We start from the raw sequence: 25,040 nt of genomic DNA, 5'->3' as shown, positions 1-25,040 counted from the left end.
AGCACCTTAAACTCATTTTTGCCACATTTGAACTGTCACTTTTTCCCTGCCTATTTTTCCCCACTTTAAACCCATTTTAGCCACTTCCCACTGACTGTTGCTTCTTTTTGAAACCATTTCTGCCAATTCAACCAAGTTTCACAACCATTTTTGCCACTTCTTACCCCTTTGACCACTTTTCCAACCCATTTCTGTCACATTCCACCTATTTTACTCCTCTGTTAACCCATTTTAATTCTGGTTTTAGAAAAGGGATTTACATTTTTTAAGAATATTTTTTTAAATGCTCTTTTGAGAAGAGTGGTTACTATTCAGGTAAAAATAGGGTCTTTACGGATTTTTTTCTTTTATGATTTTTCTTACATCCATGGACCCCCATTTGGCTGCGCCTAAAAAAACTCTCCCCTTTATCCCCCTCATGGGTGGCCTTGTTTGTAACAGTTGACTTTGATACGGGATTTTAAAAAATGTTGGTTTAAAAAAAATCACTGCATATTACAACATGCCTTGTTTAATTGTTGTCAGTCCTTCACTTTTAATTAACACGCACCACTCTAGTCAGTCAGAATTAAGCAGCCATTGGGAGTGACATGAATATATACCAGAAAGTAGCTCTGCCACTGAAAACTAGCTACCTCCTTCCTCTTCAAGTGGAAAATAAAAGAAAAAGACCAACAGAATAAATATGACCCTGCTGCTTATGAGCAGCGACTGCAGAATAACACCATCAAAACTAGTCAGTATGAACTTGCATATATAAAGCATGGCTTCACTGTAGCAGGTAAGAAAAGCCACGATGACTGATAACAAAAGAGAGAAATAATTTTACTATCACTGATAACTGTGAGGACAAATGATGAAAGACTGTCCACAATAAAGACATGGAATGAATGAATAACAAGATTATCAGTTGTTAATAAGGGATAAGGACATGTATTATATTATTATAAGTATCAAACATATATTTAGAAGCTGTATGTTTAACTCTTGGCATATGTTATTGTAAAGTAAAAGCAATTTATGAAATTTTGCAAGAGGCTAATGCTGTATGTGGTCCTTGGCATGGCAAAGTTGTTTAACAATGGTTACAACTACAGCCTCTGCAGACACCCATAATAAATATGTCTGAGGGCAGATCTGCCCTTTGGGTGCAAATGGAAGAGAAAGTATAATGACTGACACTTTTATTACAGAGAGGGTGCATAGGGGATGCCTGGATGGATGAAAGTGCTGAGAGTCAAATTCCTACCACATCTAGAAAGATTTACACCCACAGTAACAGCAATGTGCCGACCACTTTCCCTCTGCACTCATTACTCAAATGCCTCCATGACCTCAACAATAAACTGTATGATTTAAATGGTGTGCAGGACTACAGATAAACTATGCAAACAATGCCACCTAGTGGTCCCTGAGCAGGAAGCACAGCTTGTAATAAATCTCAGAGAAGTCAGACTGAGATTGATAGAACTGAATTCAGTATGCTTTATGAGCGTGATGTAATAGAGACAGTATTGCCAAAAAATAGTGTTAGGATGAAAAGACTGCATTGGTGCAGTGGTAGCACTGTCACCTCAAAGTAAGTTTGAATTTCAGACTGGCCTCTCAGTATTGAGTTTGCATGTTTTGGCTGAGCATGTGCTGGTACTTTCCTCCCCCAGTCTTAAGACACACTTTTTTAGGTTAATTACTGGCTCTTAATTGCCTTTAGCATAGGTGTGAGTGTGCACAGTTATCTGTGTATGTCAGCTCTGTGACTGACTGATGACCAGTCTAGCAAATCCGTCTCTCACCCTGTAACAGCTGCTCCAGCCCCCTCACGACCAGAAACAGGACAAGCAGTATGGATAACTGATGGTTCAAGGGTGCACGGATGGTGTTCCACTTCCATTGGTTTTGCTCAGGTCTTGTCAGGAGGTAAAAAATGTCCCACTACTGTACCAACTCTTTCTTTATTTCCTATATATTTCACAGAGTCAGAGCATTTTTTTTTTTTTTTTTTATTATGCGAATGTTTTTCATTTTGTAGTGTAGGCTACAGTCTGACGCTGGCGGAGTTAAAACAAATCTTTGAATCAGAGCCTAATCCATTTTGCTGTCTAACTCCCCTGTTTGTTTGCTTCTGTAAACCTAATCTATTCACAATATGAGGTTTTTAATATAGTTTCATCCATCTAGTCAGGAATTTACCTTTATTTACTTTAGGAGGTTAGGAGCAATCCTTCCTCTTTGCATTTTTGCAGTTTTTCACAGGTAGACAGTTTAATCAGAAGCTATTCATCATATTCACACAGCAGCCGTTTCCCTCTGAGGTCAGGCTCAGAGAGGCTCAGTGCTATAAAGAACATCGAACTACTGCGGCTCAGGTACGTCACCTTAACGTAGAAAATCTGACTGTAAGCTGATCAGCAAAGTAATCACTTGTAAGTGGAAATTGAAAGGGCACAACTGTTGTTTCTAATGTTAAATGACTTACTTGTTAATTTAATAGATAATGACAGCTAAGTCATAATTACAGAAGCCCAAAGCAGACAAGCATTGGTGGTTTGACCATAAGGGAGGGTAAGGCAGAGGGGGTTCTTGTCCCCAAAGGGCCAAAAGACATTACAAAGTCATTACAGGAATGAAATATAAGGTATAAAGTAAATAAGGGACCAAGAGTGGGACAAACATAACAAAGATAAAATAAAACTAAAAACATCTTTGGGGGGGATCCCTGGCTCCAACAGCAGGGCCCAAGCCCCTCAAAAAGCCCCCAAAAGTTTTCTCTCTAAGAAAATGTTAGGTAGACACCTATGGTGATGAGCAAAAAACTGTTGGGTATTTACAGTTCGGATTTTGATTAACTGTAGTTCCCTGGCTTTTTTTGTTGGAAAAGAGAAGCTTGAAAATATTTTGTTAGCCTGCCATGATTGTGATTGCATTTACCAGCTAAACAGTGGAGGACTGTATATTGATCTTTGCCTTTATAAATGATCATTCATTTTGTATATACAGTCATGTGCCTACGTTTCGGCATGCAGGACTCTAAGGATTCATCACGGTGCCTGATGTGCACAGCCTGGGGCTGGAGAGGGGTGGTGGTGGCCAGAGTAAAGCTCAACACATGTCGACACAGGTGTTGCTAGGTAATCAAGGTCAAGCTTAATGGCATCTCTTTTAACTAGTCCTTTTCACCCCTGGTAATGCGCCCAGTAATCTTAAGTGGTTTTCAGGCCCTTGGGACATCCACAGCACGACCATGGGCTCATGGCAATCCTACTACCCACCTGGACAGGCTGTGCTAAGTCACTGCATCCACCCCTTACTCCACCTTGAGGGTGTGAACTTTATTTTTTCAACAGATTATGCTTCTGGTAAGGAAATCCAGAGCATGGCCATGATTGTGCCAGTCCTCTTTCCTGCCTGATTGTGGACTTACTCTTCATCACACACCTTAAATCAGCCTCAATAATTTGCCCAACTAAACCTTTTTTCTAAGTTCTGCACAGTACAGCATACGTATGTATGATTTGTTTTGAGTATATTCTGTGGTTCCTTAAAAAGTGCCACCTTGTTCAAATGTACCCTGTGTCTGAAACTGCGTATCGTTGCATGCAAACAAAAGAAAGATTTTTTTCTTTGCATTTGAAAGGAGACTATACAGTATTTCAGGTCTATTTCATTTTATTTACAGTGTCTCATGATAACATGTGACCTGCAGTTTAGTGATGTCCATTTATTTAAAACTTTAAATTTAAAACTTGCAAAACAAACACACAATTTGGCTGAAACTTAGCTCATAACCAGCCTGTTTAGTTCTTGCCAGAGTTTACAAGACAAATTTCTCCACAGAACTGAGAAAACCTGCCTTGTTATCCTAAGATTAAAGAGGATTTGGAAAAAAACACCCCCACCTGAAATTAAGCTGCTATGGATAAACCAGTGTTAGGTAAAGATAACATGAAAAATCAATCATTTTCTGAAGAAAGCAACAGGAAATCAGTAGAAATCACTGAAAGATGGAGTAAATTAAATGGATGAATGCCTATGTCTTGCTAGGGCTTCTGTACATAAATTACATGAAATCAACAATACCATTCGCTAGCTAAGATTACATAATCCAGAATTTGTATTCATTTGCTCAGAATATGCAACTTTTTTTTCTACTCTGGTGTAGTATAGGCATCTCATCTTTGAGTTTATTCAGTGTTGATAACCTCCGCATATTAATTACAGAACACTCTTGATACAGAAAGTATTCAGACCCCTTCACTTTTTGTTTTTAGTGGGGATGCTGAGCCTCCACACTATTGATATTTCTTATTTTGCAGCCTGATCCTAAAGTCGAAAAAAAAAGTCTAATTAATCTACACTTAGTACCCCCTCATGACAAAGTGAAAAGAGCTTGGAATTTGCAAAATACTCTATGTGAAAGGCACACAGGCTTTGTGTTTTGCACTGAGGAGACACTTCTGTCAAGCCACTCCTCCACTGATCTGGGCTTGTTGGCAGAGTGGCTTGACACTTCTGTCAAGCCACTCTGCCAACAAGCCCAGATCAGTGGAGGGCTGCAGTGATGGTTGACCTTTTGAAACTTTGTCCCAACTCCACACAGGATCTCTCAGAGTGATCATCAGGTTCATGTCATCTACCTCAATAAGGCCCTTCTTCCCCTGACCACTCAGTTTGCCTGGATGACCATCTCTTAGGTGAGTCCTGGTTGTGCCAAACTTATTCCATTTGATATTTTGGAGGCCACTGGGCTCTAGGAAACTTTAAGTGCAGCAGATTTTTTTGTACCCCTCCCCAGATCTGTGCCTTGCAACCATCCTGTCTCTAAACTCAGAGACAGGATCCTTTGAGCTCATGTCTTGGTTTTTGCTCTGACCTGCACTGTCAGCTGTGAGGCCTTCTATAGAGAGGTGCGTGCCATTGTAAATCATGTCCAATTAATTTAATTTACCAGAAGTGGACTCGAATCAAGGTGTAGATACATCTCAGCAAAGATCCAGAGAAATGGAAGGAACCGGAGCTAAATTTCAAGTGTTTTTGCAAAGGGTCTGAATACTTATGTCAATGTGATATTTCAATTTATTAATTTCTGATTAATTTGCAAACAAAAATCTAAAATTCTGTTAACACTTTGTCATGATGGGGTACTGAGTTATAATTGATTTGACTGATTTTTTTTTAGCTTTAGGATCAGGCTGCAAAAAAAAAAAAAAAAAGTTAAGGTGGTCTGAATACTCAATGCAATGTAGTTCAAGTAATTTTAAGCATGCCATAAACTTACTTAAATATGTATTATTATTTTGTCCAAACAGAAAGTAGCGTCTTGTGAAAATTCAGAGTGGCTAGTAACTTTTGCAGACTACTTGCCACAGAGGCTAGTCAGCTAAAAAGTAAATGTTAAGCCCTGCATACACCTTTTCATTTACTGCACTGACATTGGCGTTCCATCAGAAAAAGGGCATATGAGACCATTTTGATTATTTATGCCAGGATAGCTGCATGTTCATGGAAATTCTTGGTTGAATTTGAAGCATTTTGAAGGCACCCTTGGCAATGCCAGGAGGCACCCTGGCTGGGAAAGGCTGGGCCAACCCGAATAGTCTTACCTACACAAACAGTCAGTGAAGGCAATAACAAGCATTACATGTACCAGGATATATCCTGCTCTACATTACTGAAAATAAGCATCAATCAGTCAGAATTAAAGTCCTTCTCTGGTATTGTTAATGATGCAATATCCCTATTTGACTAGTATCACAGTATTAATGATCTCACTTAATAGTCAAATGGTTTAAAATTTGGGTGTATTGCACAGGAGGTATGCCTTGGATTCAGCAAGGCTAGGGTTTCTTTTGAATCATTTACTTTCACTGATGTTAATATGAGTAAATAATTAATATTTAAAGCAAAACTAATCTGTAGAGTGTGAGATTAGAAACTGCATACTTTAGATGGGGAGAAAAGAGAATTTATGAATCTCCTTCCCTCTATCCCCCCTGACAGAGTGCACCAAAAAATAAATCAAATATCAGCTGCGAGGGAGCTCTGCAGCCCAATAATTTATTCCTGACCGCCATGCATCACACACTTTACTGCAGCCAGTACTGAGCTCTTCAAAATAACAACGGTGACTAGGACACGTGAGACACATTCTGAAAAAGACGGACATCTGGCGGGACATCACACCGGGCCTCTGTTGCCAAGGAGATACGATGTTGGAAACCAGAGGAGAGGATCTGCCTGGTAGTTGAAGAGAAACAGGGAAACCCACAGAAGATGATACTCACCTGAGAGAATGTGCTGCAACCTGGAGGAGGTTCACAAGTTCTTGGGATCAGCCGAAGCTGTGCTGTGCTGCTGCTGTCAATCAGTTTCTGCAGTGGCAAGCGAACAGCAATAGTCTTCATATATTTATTTATTTCTTTATTGACAGACTCCAGCATCAATAATTAATGAGGATGGAGAGCAATCGTGACTAGCTCAGTACACATCTGGTACTCATACCTCTCTCAGCCTTAAAAAGATTGCAGCTTATGAAAAACAATCCAAAGATACAAAATTTTGTTTAAATTTTATTGTTTTAGACTGTAACTAGAAAATGAGGCAGACAGAGGAGGGTTTGTCAGAATGTATTTCATCACAATCACATCATTTTAAGAGAATATTCTTGTAGAAAGTCACATAATATACATCAAACAAAGTGCTTCTTCTCACTTTTTGAATCGAGCACGAAGGTAACCACATTTGAAGTGTCTACATACAGTGCTTCATCCAAGGACAAGTTTGACTCAAACCTCCCACATCTACAGATACTTTAAATTCTAAACAACGTGCTCAAGGTCATCTCACACTTTCTCTCCCTAACAATAACATGAACCTCGTCTCTATTACAGAAAGGCCCACACATTTTGTCCTGTGCAGGAAGAACTCTTTTCATAGCACAGCACAAAACAGCTCCTTCATGGGTATTTTTTGACAAACGAGCTCATAAACACACAGTTATTCTCTCAGCTGTGTGCATTTTTGAGCTCAGAGCCCATGCAGGGAGAACGTGAATAAGAGCAATGAATTTTAGTTTGATCTGCTGTGCTGTAAGACGAGGGATTATTTATGGCTGGTAATCCGTTTGAAGAGCGGCTGAGGGCTTCCTCTGGCTTTAGCTCTGCTTCGTTGATAGACTGTCTGGGCACATACCCACTTCTCCTCCTCCTCTGGTCTGACCTCCCTCCAGCCATTACAGAGAGCAGGCACAAGACGAGTCACAAACACAAGGCACTCATCCTGATGTGTCATTCTCCTTTGCAGCCACAGGGGGCGCACCGGTCCTGCCCACACTGCTTGGGAGGAAGGGCTGGCTCCGAGCCTTGTTTCTGCAGGCGGGTAGTTGGATAGCATTAACACTTGGAATGGTGACAGTACCTACCTCAGACAGATTAGTGGTAATGTGGGGCGTTATGTGTACTGCAGGGTGTATTCTAACACAGCAATTAACTGCATGTCTAACTGCCTCTTTTAATGCTTTAAATACACAAGAATACACATGATGTAATTCAAGGTCAAGGTCATAACCACGCCTTTAAGAGCTCTGTCTGGAGAGCTGTGTCTTGTTTTCATTGTACCACTGGGTGTCAGTGTGGTGACATCCTGATAAGTCATCAAATACAAGCAGAGGTTTCACTCTTTGAGCTTTTCCTCCTCCCCCTCTTTTTTTTTCTCTGACATTCCCTCTTTTATCTCCCGCCCCAGCTCACCTGGTTCTGTCTGCGAGCGGGTCGTGCGGGCTGGTTGTCAGGGTGATTGGGCGCCCACGGCCCCAGGCTCTGATTGGAGTAGAAGTCCATGGGGTAGACTTCTTTCCAGCCGACCTCCTGCAAAGCTACAGCTGCCTGAGAGACAGTGATATCACAAATAATTAATCTCAGCAACCTGAGGGTGCGACACCAGACGTGTACGACACCAACATGTATGAGGCACTACAGTGTGTGATTATTCTTTTTATATCTAGTATTTTGAATGTTTTGGGGTAAGCAAGCAGCAGGAAGCCAAAGTGCGATGAGAAGACAACAACAGACAAGACAGGTGTCATAATATTAATGTTGGATAAGAGGCAGAGTTGTCATGTTATCCCTGATCCAGCTGCATGGCACAACACAACAGCTGTTACAGGAGAACAACAGCACTCGCATGACAATGCTGTGACATAAGTGTAGACTGCTCCATATGGGTAGTAAATGTGTGTGTGAGTGAATATTGATTCTGAAAGACAGACAGAGCAGCTCAATGATGGAACAGATGTATAAACAAGTGTGCAGAATGGTAAAACAAAACATTTGATCAGTGAGCTCTGTCATCTTTCAAATTATTCCTACTCTAAAAACTATCTCATATCTCATACAATGTGGAGTACTGTTGATAATGTATGAAAATATAACAGAAATGCATTCGTGTATAAAATTCTAAAAGCTAATGTAGAGATTTTTGGGAGAACTGAGCACAAAGCTGACATGAAAAAGCAGCTTGATGTCTTCTGGAGCTGCGATTCTCAACTGGTGGAGACTCAGGAGGACCCACCAGTGACCCACTTTTATGACAAATTTACAACCCTAGTTTTGGAATATTTGCAGCCACTCAAATTTACACAAGGATAATAAGTGAAATCTTGATCTGAGACAGAACAAAACAACACTACAGCGCAACAACCATCTTTGAAACTAATCATCTGTATTAAATGCTGCTTCAGTTTTGATGGCATCATGCTTTTATGTGACACGACATGATGATGATTTGTCCTAACTGAAAGAAAAGCTTAATTTCATACATTCTGTGTCCTATCATTGTTTATCATGGTGTTTAATCAGTGCTGGAAACCAGTATAACGGTGCATTACAGTGCTAATTTCATTGACTGAAATTGTTGGTTGACTACCTGTTTCCAACAGGCAGTTGGGTAGCCAACTCTGTAAAAGTAGAGGGTAATATGAATGCAGCAAAATACAGGAAAAGAGAACTATGACTCTGGAGACTTTTTCCAGCAAGACAATGACCCAAAGCATATAGCGAGAGCTACATAGTCAGAGCCGAGACCTCAATCCATTAGAGAATTTGTGGCTGCACTTGAAAAGGGCTCTTTACGCCCAACTCCTGTGCAACCTGACAGAACTTAAGCAGTTTGGCAAAGAGGAATGGAGTAAAATTGCAGTGTCCAGATGTGCAAGCCTGATTGAGCCGTATCCATACAGACTCAGTGCTGTGATTGCAGCCATTAACATTACTTTGTAGAAATCTGATTTCAATTTGACATTAAATATTTTCTCATAAACCAAAGTATACTGACCATGATCAATTTTTAAAATCAATAAAAGTGTGAAACATCCAAGGGGGTGAATGCTTTTTATAGTCACTGTATATCATTTTTCATTTGGCTGATTTAATAGGTTCAAAGTGAATAAGCTGCAAAAAGTTACACTGATGCATCACAGCTTTTTCCCCTCCACATTTCTGTGGATTGTATTATAAAATAATACATGTGTATTCATATTGCCTTATAAACAAGTTCAAGAGACCTCTGTTATTAAATTTTGCCACCCCCAAAATACAGATACACTATATTGCCAAAAGTATTCGCTCTCCTACCTTGACTCACATATGAACTTAAGTGACATCCCATTCTTAATCCATAGGGTTTACTATGACGTCGGTCCACCCTTTGCAGCTATAACAGCTTCAACTCTTCTGGGAAGGCTTTCCACAAGGTTTAGGAGTGTGTCTACAAGAGTTTTTGACCATTCTTCCAGAAGCACATTTGTGAGGTCACACACTGATGTTGGATGAGAAGGCCTGGCTCTCAGTCTCTGCTCTAATTCATCCTAAAGGTGTTCTATCGGGTTGAGGTCAGGACTCTGTGCAGGCCAGTCAAGTTTATCCACACCAAACTCTGTCATCCATGTCTTTATGGACCTTGCTTTGTGCACTGGTGTACAGTGACGTTGGAACAGGAATCCCCAAACTGTTCCCACAAAGTTGGGAGCATGGAATTGTCCAAAATCTTTTGGCATGCTGAAGCATTCAGAGTTCCTGTAACTGGAACTAAGGGGCCAAGCCCAGCTCCTGAAAAACAACCCCACACCATAATCCCCCGCCACCAAACTTTACACTTGGCACAATGCAGTCAGACAAGTTCTGTTCTCCTGGCAACTGCCAAACCCAGACTCGTCCATAAGATTGCCGGATGGAGAAGCGCAATTCGTCACTCCAGAGAACGCGTATGGCTTGGATGCAGCTGCTTGGCCATGGAAACCCATTCCATGAAGCTCTCTACACACTGTTCTTGAGCTAATCTGAAGGCCACATGAAGTTTGGAGGTCTGTAGCGATTAACTCTGAAGAAAGTTGGCGACCCCTGTGCGCTATGCGCCTCAGCAACTGCTGACCCTGCTCTGTCATTTTACGTGGCCTACCACTTTGTGGCTGAGTTGCTGTCATTCCCATCACTTCCACTTTGTTATAATACCATTGAAAGTTGACTGTGGAATATTTAGGAGTGAGGAAATTTCACAACTGGACTTGTTGCAAAGGTGGCATCCAATCACAGTACCACGCTGGAATTCACTGAGCTCCTGAGAGTGACCCATTCTTTCACAAATGTTTGTAGAAACAGTCTGCATGCCGAGGTGCTTGATTTTGTACTCCTGTGGCCATGGAAGTGATTGAAACACCTGATTTCAATTATTTGGATGGGTGAGTGAATACTTTGGGCAATATAGTTTATGTTGCAAACGGAAATCCAATGGTACATTATGTTTTCTGTGGTGTGATGCTTATCAATATATCAAAATATAAAAAGCATGAATAACAAGAGAGAATAATTCAATTGATGGTTACCAGTTGTACCTAAACTGAATATTTAAAAACATTACAACTACCATCTGGCAGTCATATGCATCCACAAAGTTTGCAATTGCCAGTATAAGTACAGTGTTGAGTCAAGAAGAAGGGCAGGGGTGTTTTCTGTGGTACAAATGTACCACAGCTAAGGCTGATCATGAGGCCTAATGACATTTACCCCACAAAATCTTATCCTTGAGTGAGAGCGGACATTTGTGCAAAGTTTGAAGAAATTCTCTCAAGCAAGGGATACAGATAAGCCTCATGATCTTTGGCTTGTGACTGATGATTCCATGATAAAATCAGTTCATTTTTGAGTCAGAATGAACATTTGAGCAAAGTTTGATGCAAATCCGTCAAAGGGTTCCAGAAATATTACATCAAAAATAATAGCCTGGTCATACTGTACATGTGAATAACCCAACTGACTACCCACTGGCTAAATTTTCATTGGTATCGTCCGTAACATTAAAAATATACATATGTGGTTGCCGGAGTCTATTTTTTCATGTTTTTAAGTATCACACAAAATGCTGATCACAGGTCAATTGTAGCACATACAGTGCCTAACAAATTTATTAGACCACCACCCAAAGTAAGGTTTATGCCACAGCTGCCCTAAATTAAAAGCATTGTAATTACCAAAATCATTTTTTATGTTTCTGCAATGGTTAATACACCAATATGTAGAAAAAATGAAAAAAAAAAAAATAGTAAAGCACATTATTATTTCTTGATTAATATGTCAAAATATAGTTATTTACTTGTATTCCTGAACAGAAAAATGAGTTATAGTGGTTGAATGTTGTGCTTGATTCATTTCTGACTTTCCAGAGAAGCCCAGTGAGCCGGCTCAAATTTGGGTATAAAAAGGTGAATACAGTTTGAAATCCCTCATTCCTGTTCAAAATGGTGAGTCCGCATTAAAGCACTTAATGATGCTGGATGGTTTCTGAGACAAATATGACAGGTGGTCTAATAAATTTGTTAAGCACTGTATATTATCATGTTTATTTATGTTATGTTTATTTATTTAAGTAGGTTTTTCCTTCTTAATATAAAGCTTATAAAAATAGATTAAATAGGTAAACTAAATTCAGAATTTTTTTTCTCATAAACAAACTCTAACATTGAGAAGAATCTTTCATTGTGTTATTTTTTACCCAAACATCCTTCTGCCAGATTCCTCTTTATTTCCTCCTCTCCTCTGCCCTTACTCCACCCTCCTCTCATTTCTTTAGATTTCACCCCCTCTACTCTCCTCCTCTCTCTGTGGAAGCTAGCTTCCCCTGCTAATCCCTGCTCTGACAGGAGAGCCAAGTGTGTCTTATTGACTATAAATATAACATGAGACGCACTGAAAATAAATGCCTCGCCCCTCTCTTACACCTTCAGCCATCCGCCCTTCTCCTTGCTCACTCCACCCTCCCTCCTCGTTGCTCTTCATCTTCGTTGTAAATGCCACAAAGAAGAAGCACGACGCACTGAGACGTATAGCACTCGTAGGTATGAGATGAGGGTGAATTAAGACTTATCTCGACTGCAGGCAGACTGAAACACCAGCTGCAAATCATTTCAATGCACAAACATTGTTTACAAATGGCCAGCAGGGAAAGCAGAGTGAGCTCTAAGAAAAGGGCTTTAGAAAACAGATCACTGCTTTCCTTATTATAGCTGGGCAAATTTCCAACTTATAAACCTCTGTCAGAAACAATACAAGATAACCATCCCTTTTCCTGCTAAGGTGGATGCCATTATTATTCTCAATGGCCTCGTTCCGGAACATAAGTGGCGCATAAATATACGTAGTCACTGAAAACAGCAACCATTTCAAATCAAGAGTCAATATTCATGACGGCAATTCCCCTTGTAGCCATTTCGCAAGGATTTTAAATCAGCAGAAAATCTTTGCAGAAGATCATTGGATGAATTAATAGTGGACATCAAATGCTGACACATAATAACACAAAAACTGCCAAAGTAGCAACAGCAGCTGCAGCAGCACACAAACACTCGCTTTGAAATGGGTCTTCATGGGGTTTGTATCCGATCTATCTCTCCTTCTCTCCGTTTTAGAAAAAAACAAGACAGCTGCAAGGAGAGGCAGGGGTGTGTGTAGTCTTTTAGCCAGTAGGGGGGGGTAGTCTTCTGTTGATGCTGCAGCTGTGTGTGTGTGTGTGTGTGTTTGCGTGCAAAGGGTGGAGGGAGAGAAAGAAGGAGGGACAAGCAGGCCTTGATGACTCCTGAACAAAATCACACAGAGACTTTCATTCAGCTGAAGGTCTGCGAGTGTGTCTATGTGCCTGCAACGCATGAGACTCCCCTGATAAGTGAGTGACAGCTGTGAGATGATAAGGTGCGTGTTTACCTCATATGGAGACAGCAGGGGTTTGGTAAAGGCTGTGCCCCAGTCAATAGAGAGGCGTGGACAAGCGATCTGCACCCACCTGTAGGAGAGAGAAGGTGCAAATTTGAGCTCAGACGTGCATCTGGAAGTGGGAGCAAATAGGCGTGTAAAACGGAGCCAGGCAGAGAGGGCGAGACACCTAGATCCTATTAGACAGGCGGGGCACATCTGCCGGCTTCATGCTGCATGTGGATATGTGATGCGACTTTTTTTGTGCAGGGAGGGGGTTCCCTCCACCTGATCTTCAGCATCTGTAGGAGAGATCTGAACTGATTTGCAACAGCTCTAAAAGCAGCAACACGGTCTGAATGTGCAGGGAAGGAGGGAGGTGGGAAAAGAGCGTGAGGCGAGTTAGGAGGGAGAGGTGGATGTTTGTGCTGGGGAATGTAGGGGGGGTCAACATCTTGACTGGTCTCTTGATTTGATTTCTTTACAATTATCAGGCTAACAATTCAATTTGATATTATATTATGCATACTCCATTTTCTATCTAACTGCATTGGCTACATTTTTAAGCAGAAACAGTCTAATGAAGACAAACTCCTAATGTAAGAGATCATTTCTATCAAAAAAAGCTTTACATTTTATCATGCAATGAAATGATATCAAATACTCTGAAAAATAACATTGTTATAATAATACTCTTATTTCAAGTGAAAGGTTTGCATGACAAATGAGAGATTTCATGATAGGCATATTAAAATACATAGGTGCAATATTTAAAAAAAAAATATATATATTTTTTTTAAAGTCAAAGGCTCAGGTTTTTAAAACAGTTTTAATATACAGTAAAAGTATTCATTCCCTTGGTTGTTTTACTCTTTTATTGGTTTGATAAATCAATCATGGTCGGTATAATTGGGCTTTTTTGACTCTTTAAAAACAAACAAACTCTTTAATATTAAAGTGAAAACCCATTTCCACTAAGTAATGTCAGTTAGAATTGTGTAATGTTAAATATGTGCCTGTATAAATATTCATCCCCATCAAGTCAGCATTTAGTAGATGCACCTTTGGCTACAATCACAGCACTGAGTCCGTGTGGATAAGTCTCAATCAGGCTTGCACATCTGGACACTGCAATTTTACTCCATTTCCCTTTGCAAAACTGCTCAGGCTCTGTCAGGTTGCATGGGGATCAGGCATGAAAAGCTCTTATTTAGTCCAGCCACAAATTTTCTACTGGGTTGAGGTCTAGGCTTTCAGAACATTCATCTGGTTGTCACTTCTGTGTAGCTTGTGCTGAATGCTTCAGGTCCTTGTCTTGCTGGGTTATAAATCTTCCAAGCTGTAGTTCTCTTGCAGGCTGGATGAGATTGTCCTCCAGGGTTTTCCTATATTTTGCTGCATTCATTTTACACTCTACCTTTACAAGTCTTCTAGGGCCAGCTGCTGAGAAGCATCCCCACAGCATGATGCTGCCACCACCACAGTATGTTTCCCAGTTGGGTTGTGGGGATGTGCAGTGTTTGCTGTCCACTAAACATAGTGTCTTGTTTGATGGCCAAAAAGCACCATTTTGGTGACATTTAACATCTTTTTTTTAGCCTGAGCTGACAGTTTTTTTCCTGTACCATAAAAGGATTGTTATATTGACTGAAAACCAAAGTAAATTCATGGGAACATTGTTGGCACATAGTTAAGGTGGGTTTAATTGGGTCAGGAAACTGGGCTCTTAGTTCCTTTTGTCCTTGTCATTGTTGGATTTTTTCACGCCAACGATGCACATTTTGTCTCTTAGTAGCCTAATGTTTTACATTACCACATTTATCTACTGTGACAATAATGAGATGTATGAGCCACACTAGTTTTAAACTGGGGACAAGAAACATATCAGAGTCTGTCCATTCTAGATTCAAAAATCTTTTTTGACAAAGACAGGAAAAGCTGTGCCATTCAAAATAAGACTACCATTGAAATGCAATGAAAGCAGTAATGTTTGGAAGGGAAACAGGTTATTATCTGAGAATTAGGGCTTAGTCCAGTTGCAGGGGGAAAGGCATATGCACTGCATTGATTATTAGCTGCCTCTGCATCATGGCAAAATCGTCCATGTCCGCATCACGATGCATCGTGGAAAAGATTCTTTTCAACACCACTAGTTGGCTCTAGGAGTCATAAACAGAAAAAGAAGGAGAGAGGTGAAAAGGGAAGAAATGCAGTGAGAAAAAAGGAGGAGAGGTTAGGTGAGTGTGAATAAAAAAAATAAAAAAACTGCACCAGCCTGGTCTCAACGGAGGTAGCCTACATAGCTGGCAGACAGGGTGGTTGAGAACGGGGGGTGGAGGGTGAGGTTTGGGGAGGGGGGCTGTGTACGCGAGAAATAGGGAGGGGAAGACTGGGTGAGAAAAAAAAGAGAGGGAAGGACACAGATATACAGCGATACGAAGAGAGGGGGAGAAAAAATGAAGACGAAAATAGAGGGAAAGGAGGGTGGGGGACTGAAGAGGCATGAGAAAGAGGGAAAGAAAAACAGAAGAGGAGAGGAAGATTGGCAGAGAGAAAAAGTGTTTACTCTGGAAAATGCATGAAAGAGGGAGAGCGGAGGGAGTGGATGTAAACAGCTGGAGGGGGAAAAACGAACAATGGGAGAGCGGAGACGCAGAGGAGCAGCCGGGGCTACGGGGGTTAGCTTTCACAGATCAATGTTATCCACCGCTGCATCTGCACAGAGGGACCAGACCCATCCCTGTCCCTGTAATCCTAATGATGGAGCTCCATTAGAAGTATTGACAGCTCTGAACTAAGCAGTGCATCTATAAAGTCCCTTCAGAGATAATGTTAGATGTAGATAAATGTCAATAAGAATACATCTGTTTGAGATTCCAGCAAAGGAGTGCAGGAGGATTGCATGGGAAACACATGAAGGAGGAAAAGTTTCGTAATCGCCTGAATACTTTCATGCCTTCTGCGTCAAAAACCCCCATCTGTCTTTTCTTCATTTTACACACATTTTCTCTAACTGCAGAGTAGATTGCACTGTTGACTCTCGCTCCACTCTGCTTTCTGTCACTGAAACATTCAGCCCCCTCCAGGCAAACGCATGGCATTTTCTCATTTTCAAATAACACTCTTAAAAAAGGAGTGAATTCTTATTCATGCTTCTAATTTGAACGCCAGCTGAGTCAGACAAATTTGCACCAAGCACTAGCTTCCTCTGACCTAAGTTAGCTGTGTAGAGATGGAGCTGTGGGAACTGGAATATGACCTTTAAGTCCATCAGCTGCTGGTTCTAACAGGAGCCCTTTAACGTGGCACATGTATCAAAACCGCCTTAGTCCAAACACACAGTACGAGGGAACTAATTACAGCGGGGGAGCCTGACAGTTTGAATATGTGCGAGAACAAGCATGTGAGTAGATGAGTGTATGCATGTGTCTAAAAAGCTAAAAAAGAACAGAGTGGTTAAAAAGAGGGAGGGGGATTAATAAGCAAACCAAGACTCCTTTATTAAATCCTCGGGGCAGTTACCAAGAGCAGGGTCTGAGAGGAAAGTGACAAAGAAAGCATGAAAGGAAACACAAAGAGGATCCCTCCAGAGGAGCTGATAGCTGATTGGCACTGGAGCCAGGAGGGATTTTTCTAATATTAGCACAGAGACACGCTGAATGATGCAGTTCAGTAAAACACATCATACACCGGGCTGGGTTTTGCCTCCTGAATAGGGCTCAAATCGTACTCCCAGCTTATATCTGGCCTTCAATCTAGCCAAAGCATTGGCTAATCATGTAGTGCAGTGGTACAAGAAGAGAGCTGGGGAGAGAAAAGGTGCAGAGACTGAGGTAAAAGGAAGGCCTTGCTCCATAACTTTCTCCAAGTAGAGATTAATAAAACATTAAGAGAAAAAACATGTATGAATACAGGCTTGGCAGAAACTTTGTTTTTAAAAGGATCTGCCTTCTAAACAACAAAAATTTAAGTCTTAAGCTCAGTCATCAAATTCCTCGTCAAAAATATCACATCACACTTAACATAAAGTCCAGTCTGAGAGAAGGGCAGAAAGTTTGAGAAAGATGCAGTTTAGGTAGCAAAAAAGTTGGCCACTTCCTATACTGGTGCACCCAATACCAGTATAAAATGCCAAGACATGTGCTGTCATCACCACTTAATCTACTGAAAATGTATCCCTATCAACGATATACTGCAAGCTGCAAAGCGTGCTGTGATACATAAAGACAGCTTTTTACCCTCATTAAGTCATAGTCCTGCATTAAAAATCAGTGGTATACTGTTAAGTAAATAAACCATGTGGAGCATTGGTTTAAATGGAAAGACTCCTTAATTAAAAACAGTAAATGACTAGCAGAGGTGAGCAGTACAGCTCTTAGGCTGAGTCCATACCTACCAACTGTGACAGTAGGGTGAGAGCTAAACTACTATACTAGCAGGAGAGCAAACTCCACATGGAGAAAACAGACGGTACTAAAAGAGTTACAAAGCTGCACAGAAACTGAATCTTTTTCCTTCTAGGACAGTAGTTTCAAGTGTTGTTTCCTTGGAGGGACGCCCCTGCTACTCATACCTAAGATAAGCCTAGTCCCCTCAGGACCTACACAGATGAATGTGATACTTTACCCTCAAAATTAAAATAACTGATTTGTTTTCACTGATAAAATCCCAACCTAATAGGCCTAAACACACCTTTTCTTACTGAAAGACCATTGTATAAACCAATGGTTCCTAACTTTTTTTTTCCTCGAAGGCATCCCCTACTTGTATCCAAGAAAAGCTAAGGCCTCCCAGGACTCACTTGGAAAAAGTACACATCATTTTTTATTATTTTCATGAACAAAATCCAAGACTACATATCACTGTTCCTCAAAAAAGATCTATGAATGTTTTTTTTAAATATTTTACAATGTATTATTATTTTTAAAATATTTTTTGAGTATCCAGTGTCAAAATTTAGAAATTTTTAAACCCTGAAATTTTCTCATAAATTTTCATTTGCGACGTTATCTATCATTTTTATGTTTGATAGGACAGAAAAGTACCAGAGTTACCAAACAAACAAGTCATATTCTCAGTTCAAAACCCTTATTAATCTACGTCCTTCACAATGCAACCATCAATACTTTTCATTTGTTTGGTGAAAAGATTAAATAATACAGTTTTAACAGAAGTGGTTTTGGCTGATTATATTAACAAGTTTAATAGGTCATGAGTCATTCAGCCGAATAAAAGGACAAATTTCTTGTCCTTGCAGCTGTTTTATCAGAGTTTTTCACAGAAAACTCCAATTTAAAAGAAAAACTTTTCTTCTAAGCCAATTACAACATGGATTTCAGCAGTGGATTAATATTTTTAACTAATGGGAGCTGCTCTGAAGTTTGGGAGTGCTTTTCATGACCTTTATGAGCAGATGAGCAGCAGCTAAAATCGCTGAGTGCATACTACTTCCACAGTCGGGAGTTTTTTTTTCTAAAGCTCTTCCCTACAGTTGAGGGGAATTGTATTTCTGGTATAGTTTGATTTATAATACTGATGTGCTTTGACCCTATGAATTGATGAAACTGCAGCTTAAGTGCTCCTTAGGCTCATGTGCTCTTCTGTGTCTGTACCCTCTGACAGACAGTGATAAGGTGGGAGGACAGAGGAACAGGACAACCATGTCTCTTGAAATGTTTCTTTACACACCTGGTTGAACTGTGAAAGTTTTTTGTTCATTCATGATGGTGAACAAACCTATGTAGCATGCTATCTGATCATTATCTATTGTTATATCATAGCTCAGTTGTCACAAATGGTTTAAAATGATTTATTTCTATCATACTTGAAATTAAAACCTGTAACTGTTTAATCCCTATTGTTATTTAAAGAAGTAAAGAAAAGCCTGGGCTGCTTATTGTGAGTAAAACTGGCAGTGCAATAAGCACATTTACATAATTTTCTGAATTAAATGTCAAAAGAAGTGTCTTATGTCTGGAAACGTAACAAGAAAATCTGAATAGAGATAAAAGACTGTTGAATAGAAAACCTGTTTTCCTCATTACAAGTTACACAGACCTTCTTTATTGCTTGTACTGTCTTAAAATAAGACATTTATTCAGACTTGTCTGGTGAATATGGCTTATAGTAAGTATAATTAGGCATTTTAGAAAATTCAGAAAACTGCCCTTGTTAAGATTTGAATTTGTGCAGTGTTTAAAAGTAAAACCCTTTAGCCCAAAGACACCTGTGAGGATTAGAGGAAAAGGATGCTTGCAGCGATACATAAAGGTAAGTCTTTGTGACATTTAACACTGCTAAGCAATTGAAGTCCAAGCCATGGCCTTGCTGCATTTCCTACTGTGGCCCATTACACCCTGACGCTGGTTGGTAAGCCCTCTACCTGCATGACTTCGCTTCAATTACACACACAATCTTAACCTGCCAGAAGCAAGAACAATTAACCTTTCAACACAGCAGAGAGAAAAATGGAAAGTGCTCATCTCTAAAGGCAAACTCAATTGAATAAAACAAACATTTTCATTTCAATTGAGTCAAAAATTAAAAATTCAAACAGGAAGATGAAAGTGTGCACTGCACTGCACTGGGTGGCATTTACGCTCTAGTTGAGATAAGTGTGTGTGGTGTTCAGATATCTGTACAATGGTTTAAAACCTGCTTGGGGACAGCCTAATTACACACTTAAGAGCATATGCTAATGGTGTCTCTCTCTCTTTATATGAGTGAGTATGTGCGAGTCTAATGACAGAGAAAGCCCGGGGGTGGGTTCTGTACAGTGTGCAGTGTCGGCTGGTACTGAGCACTCAGGCGTCCTCCACCACCCCATCGTCTATCTCTCAATCTTTCGTCTCTCTTTCTCATTATTCCTCTTTAAACATAGCCAGATTCAGCTCACTTGAAAATGCATGGTAGTTTGTAAAGTCTATTTTAGCTTAATGTAGGATGACTGCATTCTTATAAGCTATTTTAAGCGGGGGGGGGGGGGGGGGGTTGAAAACTAAAGCAGTCATGTAGAGGTTTCATTTGTGTTGAAAAGCACAGGCCTTGGAAACAAAAAGTACACCACTTGCGGTGAAAATCTTGATCCAGGGGGGGCTTGGGACCAGTTTCTGAATGTGGAAAGAAAGGCCAAACTTCTTTAATTATGGGTCTTTTGTAATGTCTTTCTGTTTTAATCACAGCTGTGGGCACGATCCATATTAGAGATCATACATCAATTTTTGGCTTTTTAAGTAATATAACTATTAGGCTTAAGAAATTTTAGTTGGCTAATGCAGAGCAAAGAAGCACGAATCAACCTGGGAACCTTCAGGGAAGCAGACATTTTTCTGTAGCCTTCCTCAGATCTGTGCCTCACAACAATCCTGCCTCTGAGCTCTGCAGGCAGTTCCTTTAACCTCATGGCTTGGTTTGTGCTCTGATATGAATTTTCAGCCATGAAGCCTTTTATAGAAAGGTGTGTGTCTTTCCAAATCATGTAAAACCAGTCTAATTTACTACAGCTGGACTCCAATAACGGTGTACTGACATCTCAGCATGGATCAAAAGAAACAGGAGGAAAATGAATTAAATTTCAAGTGCTTTGCAAAAGGTCTGAACACTTATGTCCATATGCTGTTTCATTTTTTTCAATTATTTTTAATGAATTTGCAATTTTTTGAAATTCTGTTTTCACTTTAAGCAACTTTTTTGGTCGATCCACATTCCAACCCTCACCTATGGTCATAAACTCTGGGTAGTGACTGAAAGAATGAGATTGTGGGATCTAACGGTGGAAATGAGATTCCTCAGGAGGGTGGCTGGGCTCAGCCTTGGAAAGAGGGTCAGGAGCTCGGACATTTTGGGGCACGCCCAACTGGGAAGAGATAGCCTAGGATACAGTGCCGTGAAAAAATATTACTTTTTCCACACAGGGCCAGATAGGTTGGATTTTGTTTTGTTTTTTTTACCCTTAAGAAATAAAATCATCATTAGAAACTGCATTTTCTATTTACTTGGGTTGTCTGTGTGAGATATTAAAATTGGTTTGATGATCCAAAACTTATAAGTGTGATAAATATGCAAAAAACTCAGGACTCAGAAAGGGGGGAAATACTTTTTCATGGCACTGTAGATAGCTACTGGGAAGAGGAACATCTGGGTTGACTTGCTTTGCCTGCTGCCACTGCGACCCGACCCCAGATAAGCATAAGAAGGTGGATGGATTTTACTTTGTCATGATGGGGTACTGAATGTAGATTAATGAGAATTGAACTGTAGCATCAGGCTGTAACATTACACAATTGAAAAAAAAGTGATGGGGTTCTGAATACTTTCTGAATGCACTGTATTCACCTTGAAATCTCTCCCCAAAAACTGCCATGGTTTGGTCGCCGAGAAAAGACAAGACGACTAAACGATAGGATATGGTATGAGATGATATAATATGATACGATTTGATGGGATCCAGTATTACACTTTACAATAGGATACAATATGATACAACACCATACGATACAACATGATATGATACAGAATAATACAACACTGTATGGCACTATGCAGTATGCCTCATCATGATATGGTACATCAGAATATAATATGGTAGGATATGTCATGATAAAAAATGATAAGGTACTATAACATAACATTAACCTGGCAAAAAGATAGATTCGCCTGTTTTGATGTTTCTCACTGGCGAATCCATCTAACAAAGCTCCCGTCCTGCTCTTCCCAAACACTGTCTACGGCAGGTTTACCAGATGGATGTGTGAAACACATCAATCTGGCATAACATACCATATCTATGATTTCATCCACATTATATACAACATATCAAGGCTATTTTTGCTTTTGTAGGTCACATTGAGGCGTCAGTGTAATTGAAATTATTTTAAAACCATCCTATCAATGCTTATGGCATGTTGTAATCTGATAAGGCAAACTAGAGTAAGATATGAAAAAGTACTGTTTATCAACAGTGAAGGGCACTAATGGAAAATCATTACCAGTGCCTATTCTCTACCAAAACAAATTTACAATGAGCTGCATTCTGTTTTGAAACTGCTATTCACTAAATTTCACAGCCATTTTTGTGGCTGTAGTGTGTGTTATAATTAAATTCAATTGAATTGTGCTGTATTGGGTTTCACAACCTAATTTATATGAATAAAAATAGATTAAATATATTCAAATCATCTTCAAATTAATAAATGGTAGCTAATTAGTTCTATGTACTAATAAACTGGATCTGGTGTATGAAAGATAATATTGTCTTTGTACATAATGGGCCATAATTTTGTATTCCAATGCTTCTTTTCACCTTGCTGAAAGCATTTTTTTTTCCTGTAATGAAGGTTTGTTTTGGTTGGCTGAATCGTGCCTGACTTACATAATGTCAGAGTTACACTCATACGTCAGTCTGAAGAAGAGAGCCAAAAATCTCATAAAAAAACCCAGCCTTTTCCGTGATCACTTGCTTTCCAAACACAGCCCCCTCAACTCTCTACCTCTGCATCACTTTCCCTCTCTCTCCAAACTCCCTCTCAATCTCTCTCAGACCTTCTGTCCTTCTCTCACCCACTCCTCCCTCACACATCACACCTCTCATTACTCCACAGCGAGAGGCCAATCTGAGGGAGTGTGAGAAGCCTGTGCGTGTGCGCCTGTGTGAGTATGATTGAAGCTGGTGCACATCAGTGTCTCCCTAACCTTTTGTCCATGTGCATCATGGTTCTTATGCTTTGAGGTCAGAGGAAATAGAAAAGCGGCACCTCAGAGTAGCCACTTGATATTTCATTGAAGGAAACTGGAAGATGTAATTCTCATTTTTAGACAGTAATAAGTGCTGATGGATAACAACTCCCTCCTGCTGTAATTATCAGGATGTATTAATGGCATGATGTATAATGTCACACTTCACCAATAGCTCACAGCACAAGGGTAGAGAGAGTGATTTTTGTGTATTATTGGTGAGGGCCTCAGTTTTTATGAGCTTGAGTTAATGCAATATATTTTTACACTAATATTTAGAGGATTTATGAGTGTGAGAATCTGCAGAGTAAATGAAGTGAGAGGAGCAAGGTTAAATATTTTTCCTAGTCCTCACTCTACTCTGACCTTCTGGCAACTACAGAATGAAACAAGCATTTGAATAGATCATTCATGTGTAAAATGTTTTATGTCTGGCTTGTTCAATCTGTGTGAAGCATATCAAGTATTCAGCACACTGGACGATTTGTTTTGCTTCCAAGACAGAACGTTAGTGGGACCTAGGAATGAATGCAAATTTTTTTCTGGGAGCCTACTTACTCTGTACTGCTGTTTGTTCACTTCTTGTTAGACAGTGAACTTGCAAATTATGCTGACTCCTAAATTATATGTGCACTGATGCTTACAGAATACATTTCAAATGTTTATGACTGCAAATTTGGTTGACTGCTTGTTGTTGATCATAGTTACTCCAAGGGCCATGACAAGAAGATAAACAAGCCTTAAAAAGGAAGCTATCACAATCACAAGTTTGCAAGTGAGGAAAACAATGAGCAAGAGGAAATTTGAAGATACGTTTGCACTACTGAAAGCATAAGCACACAGCAAAGGAATCCTTAGACCCATGCTGCCTTTAATTTTGGCCCCCTTAATACTGACTGACTGATGGCTGACAAAAACACTCACTACACCAGAGCTGTCAAGTGTAAACATTGGTGCGTTGTTTCATTGTTAGTCCCACAACACCTCCAGAGGGCTGAAAGGTGATCTCCAGCAACCCACTCACAATGCCAGCTCCCACTGCCCACCATGACATTGCAGAGGCGTTCTTTATCTTTCCTTCCATTGACCATCACAGCCTAAACAGCTTTGCCACCTTTAACAAACCCTGACCCTCTTTACATGCAAGTTCCAGGTAGTGGCAATGTTACTACTACCTACCCTAATGACTCATAACTGCCACCAAAAAAAGAAAACTATTTCTGGTACCAACATCAATTATGAAATAGAACTGCAAAGAGGAAACAAGAGGAAATACAGGTACATCTAAAAGGATTCAAATATAAAGTTAATGTTTTTTTTTTCCAGTGATTTACTTCAGAAAGTTCCATTTTCATATATTCTAGATTCATCTCCTATAAAGTTTACTTCGGTAATAAAACCACAGGAAAAATAACTTTTTCGTGATATCCTATTGTTTTTAGATGCTCCTGTAGAACTGCAAAGTGAAATCAAGAGGAAATAGAAAAACTGAGAAAATCTCAAAAGAGTGCTCTGCAAGAGGATGGGGGAATCAGAGATAAGGTGAGGTGCCCTAGCCTGGACTAGCACTCTGCAGAGCTGTATGCTTTTGATGTAGGACAGGCACAAGCAGTCTGCATTAAATTGTAGCAAGAATTCAATGAAACTGTCAAGATGAAAATTAAAAAATCACAAACTTAAAAAAATAACTAAAGGAAACATTTTGGCTTTCTTGATATTTTGTCATGTATTGTATAAAAACTTAAAAGCATCTGAGGTTTCATCAAAGAGAAGCCAAGACACCAAAGTGTATTTGAAAGCAACTGGATTAACTATTAAACTATTAACAGTCTGGTCCTCAAAATGTGGGATGCACATTTGGACGTGATCTACATGAAATCTGATTGGCCACTCCAAGTGCTATTTTATAATAAAAACTGTAGTTAGTACTTAGTCTTTTCAGAGGCCAGGCTGATGTTAAACCAACTATTTGTGATGTAATACGGGATGCTAGCAGCTCTCTTTACATTTTAGTGAGGCACATTTCTATTGTTAGTTTTTTTTAATTGTCACAGTGAACAAAGTTTTTCTTTATGA

General features: G+C 39.9%; 1 protein-coding gene across 2 annotated transcripts in view; it reads right to left on the bottom strand.

The window, feature by feature from the left end:
• Positions 1-6,559: 6,559 nt before the first annotated feature.
• The window catches only part of dph1 (diphthamide biosynthesis 1), a 119,571-nt gene continuing 101,090 nt past the window's right edge, over positions 6,560-25,040 (bottom strand). For both annotated transcript variants that reach the window (XM_041797790.1, XM_041797799.1), the window contains 3 exons: positions 13,245-13,323; positions 7,746-7,880; positions 6,560-7,364 (listed from right to left, as the gene is read on the bottom strand). In XM_041797790.1, coding sequence (XP_041653724.1) covers positions 7,284-7,364; positions 7,746-7,880; positions 13,245-13,323 — 295 coding nt within the window. In that variant the 3' untranslated portion in view covers positions 6,560-7,283. The remainder of the gene's footprint in view (positions 7,365-7,745; positions 7,881-13,244; positions 13,324-25,040) is intronic.

This window comes from Cheilinus undulatus, linkage group 2 (genome assembly GCF_018320785.1).
Source record: "Cheilinus undulatus linkage group 2, ASM1832078v1, whole genome shotgun sequence".
NCBI lineage: Eukaryota > Metazoa > Chordata > Actinopteri > Labriformes > Labridae > Cheilinus > Cheilinus undulatus.
Note: the sequence above shows the minus strand (reverse complement) of the source record. Positions and strands in the feature narration are given on the sequence as shown.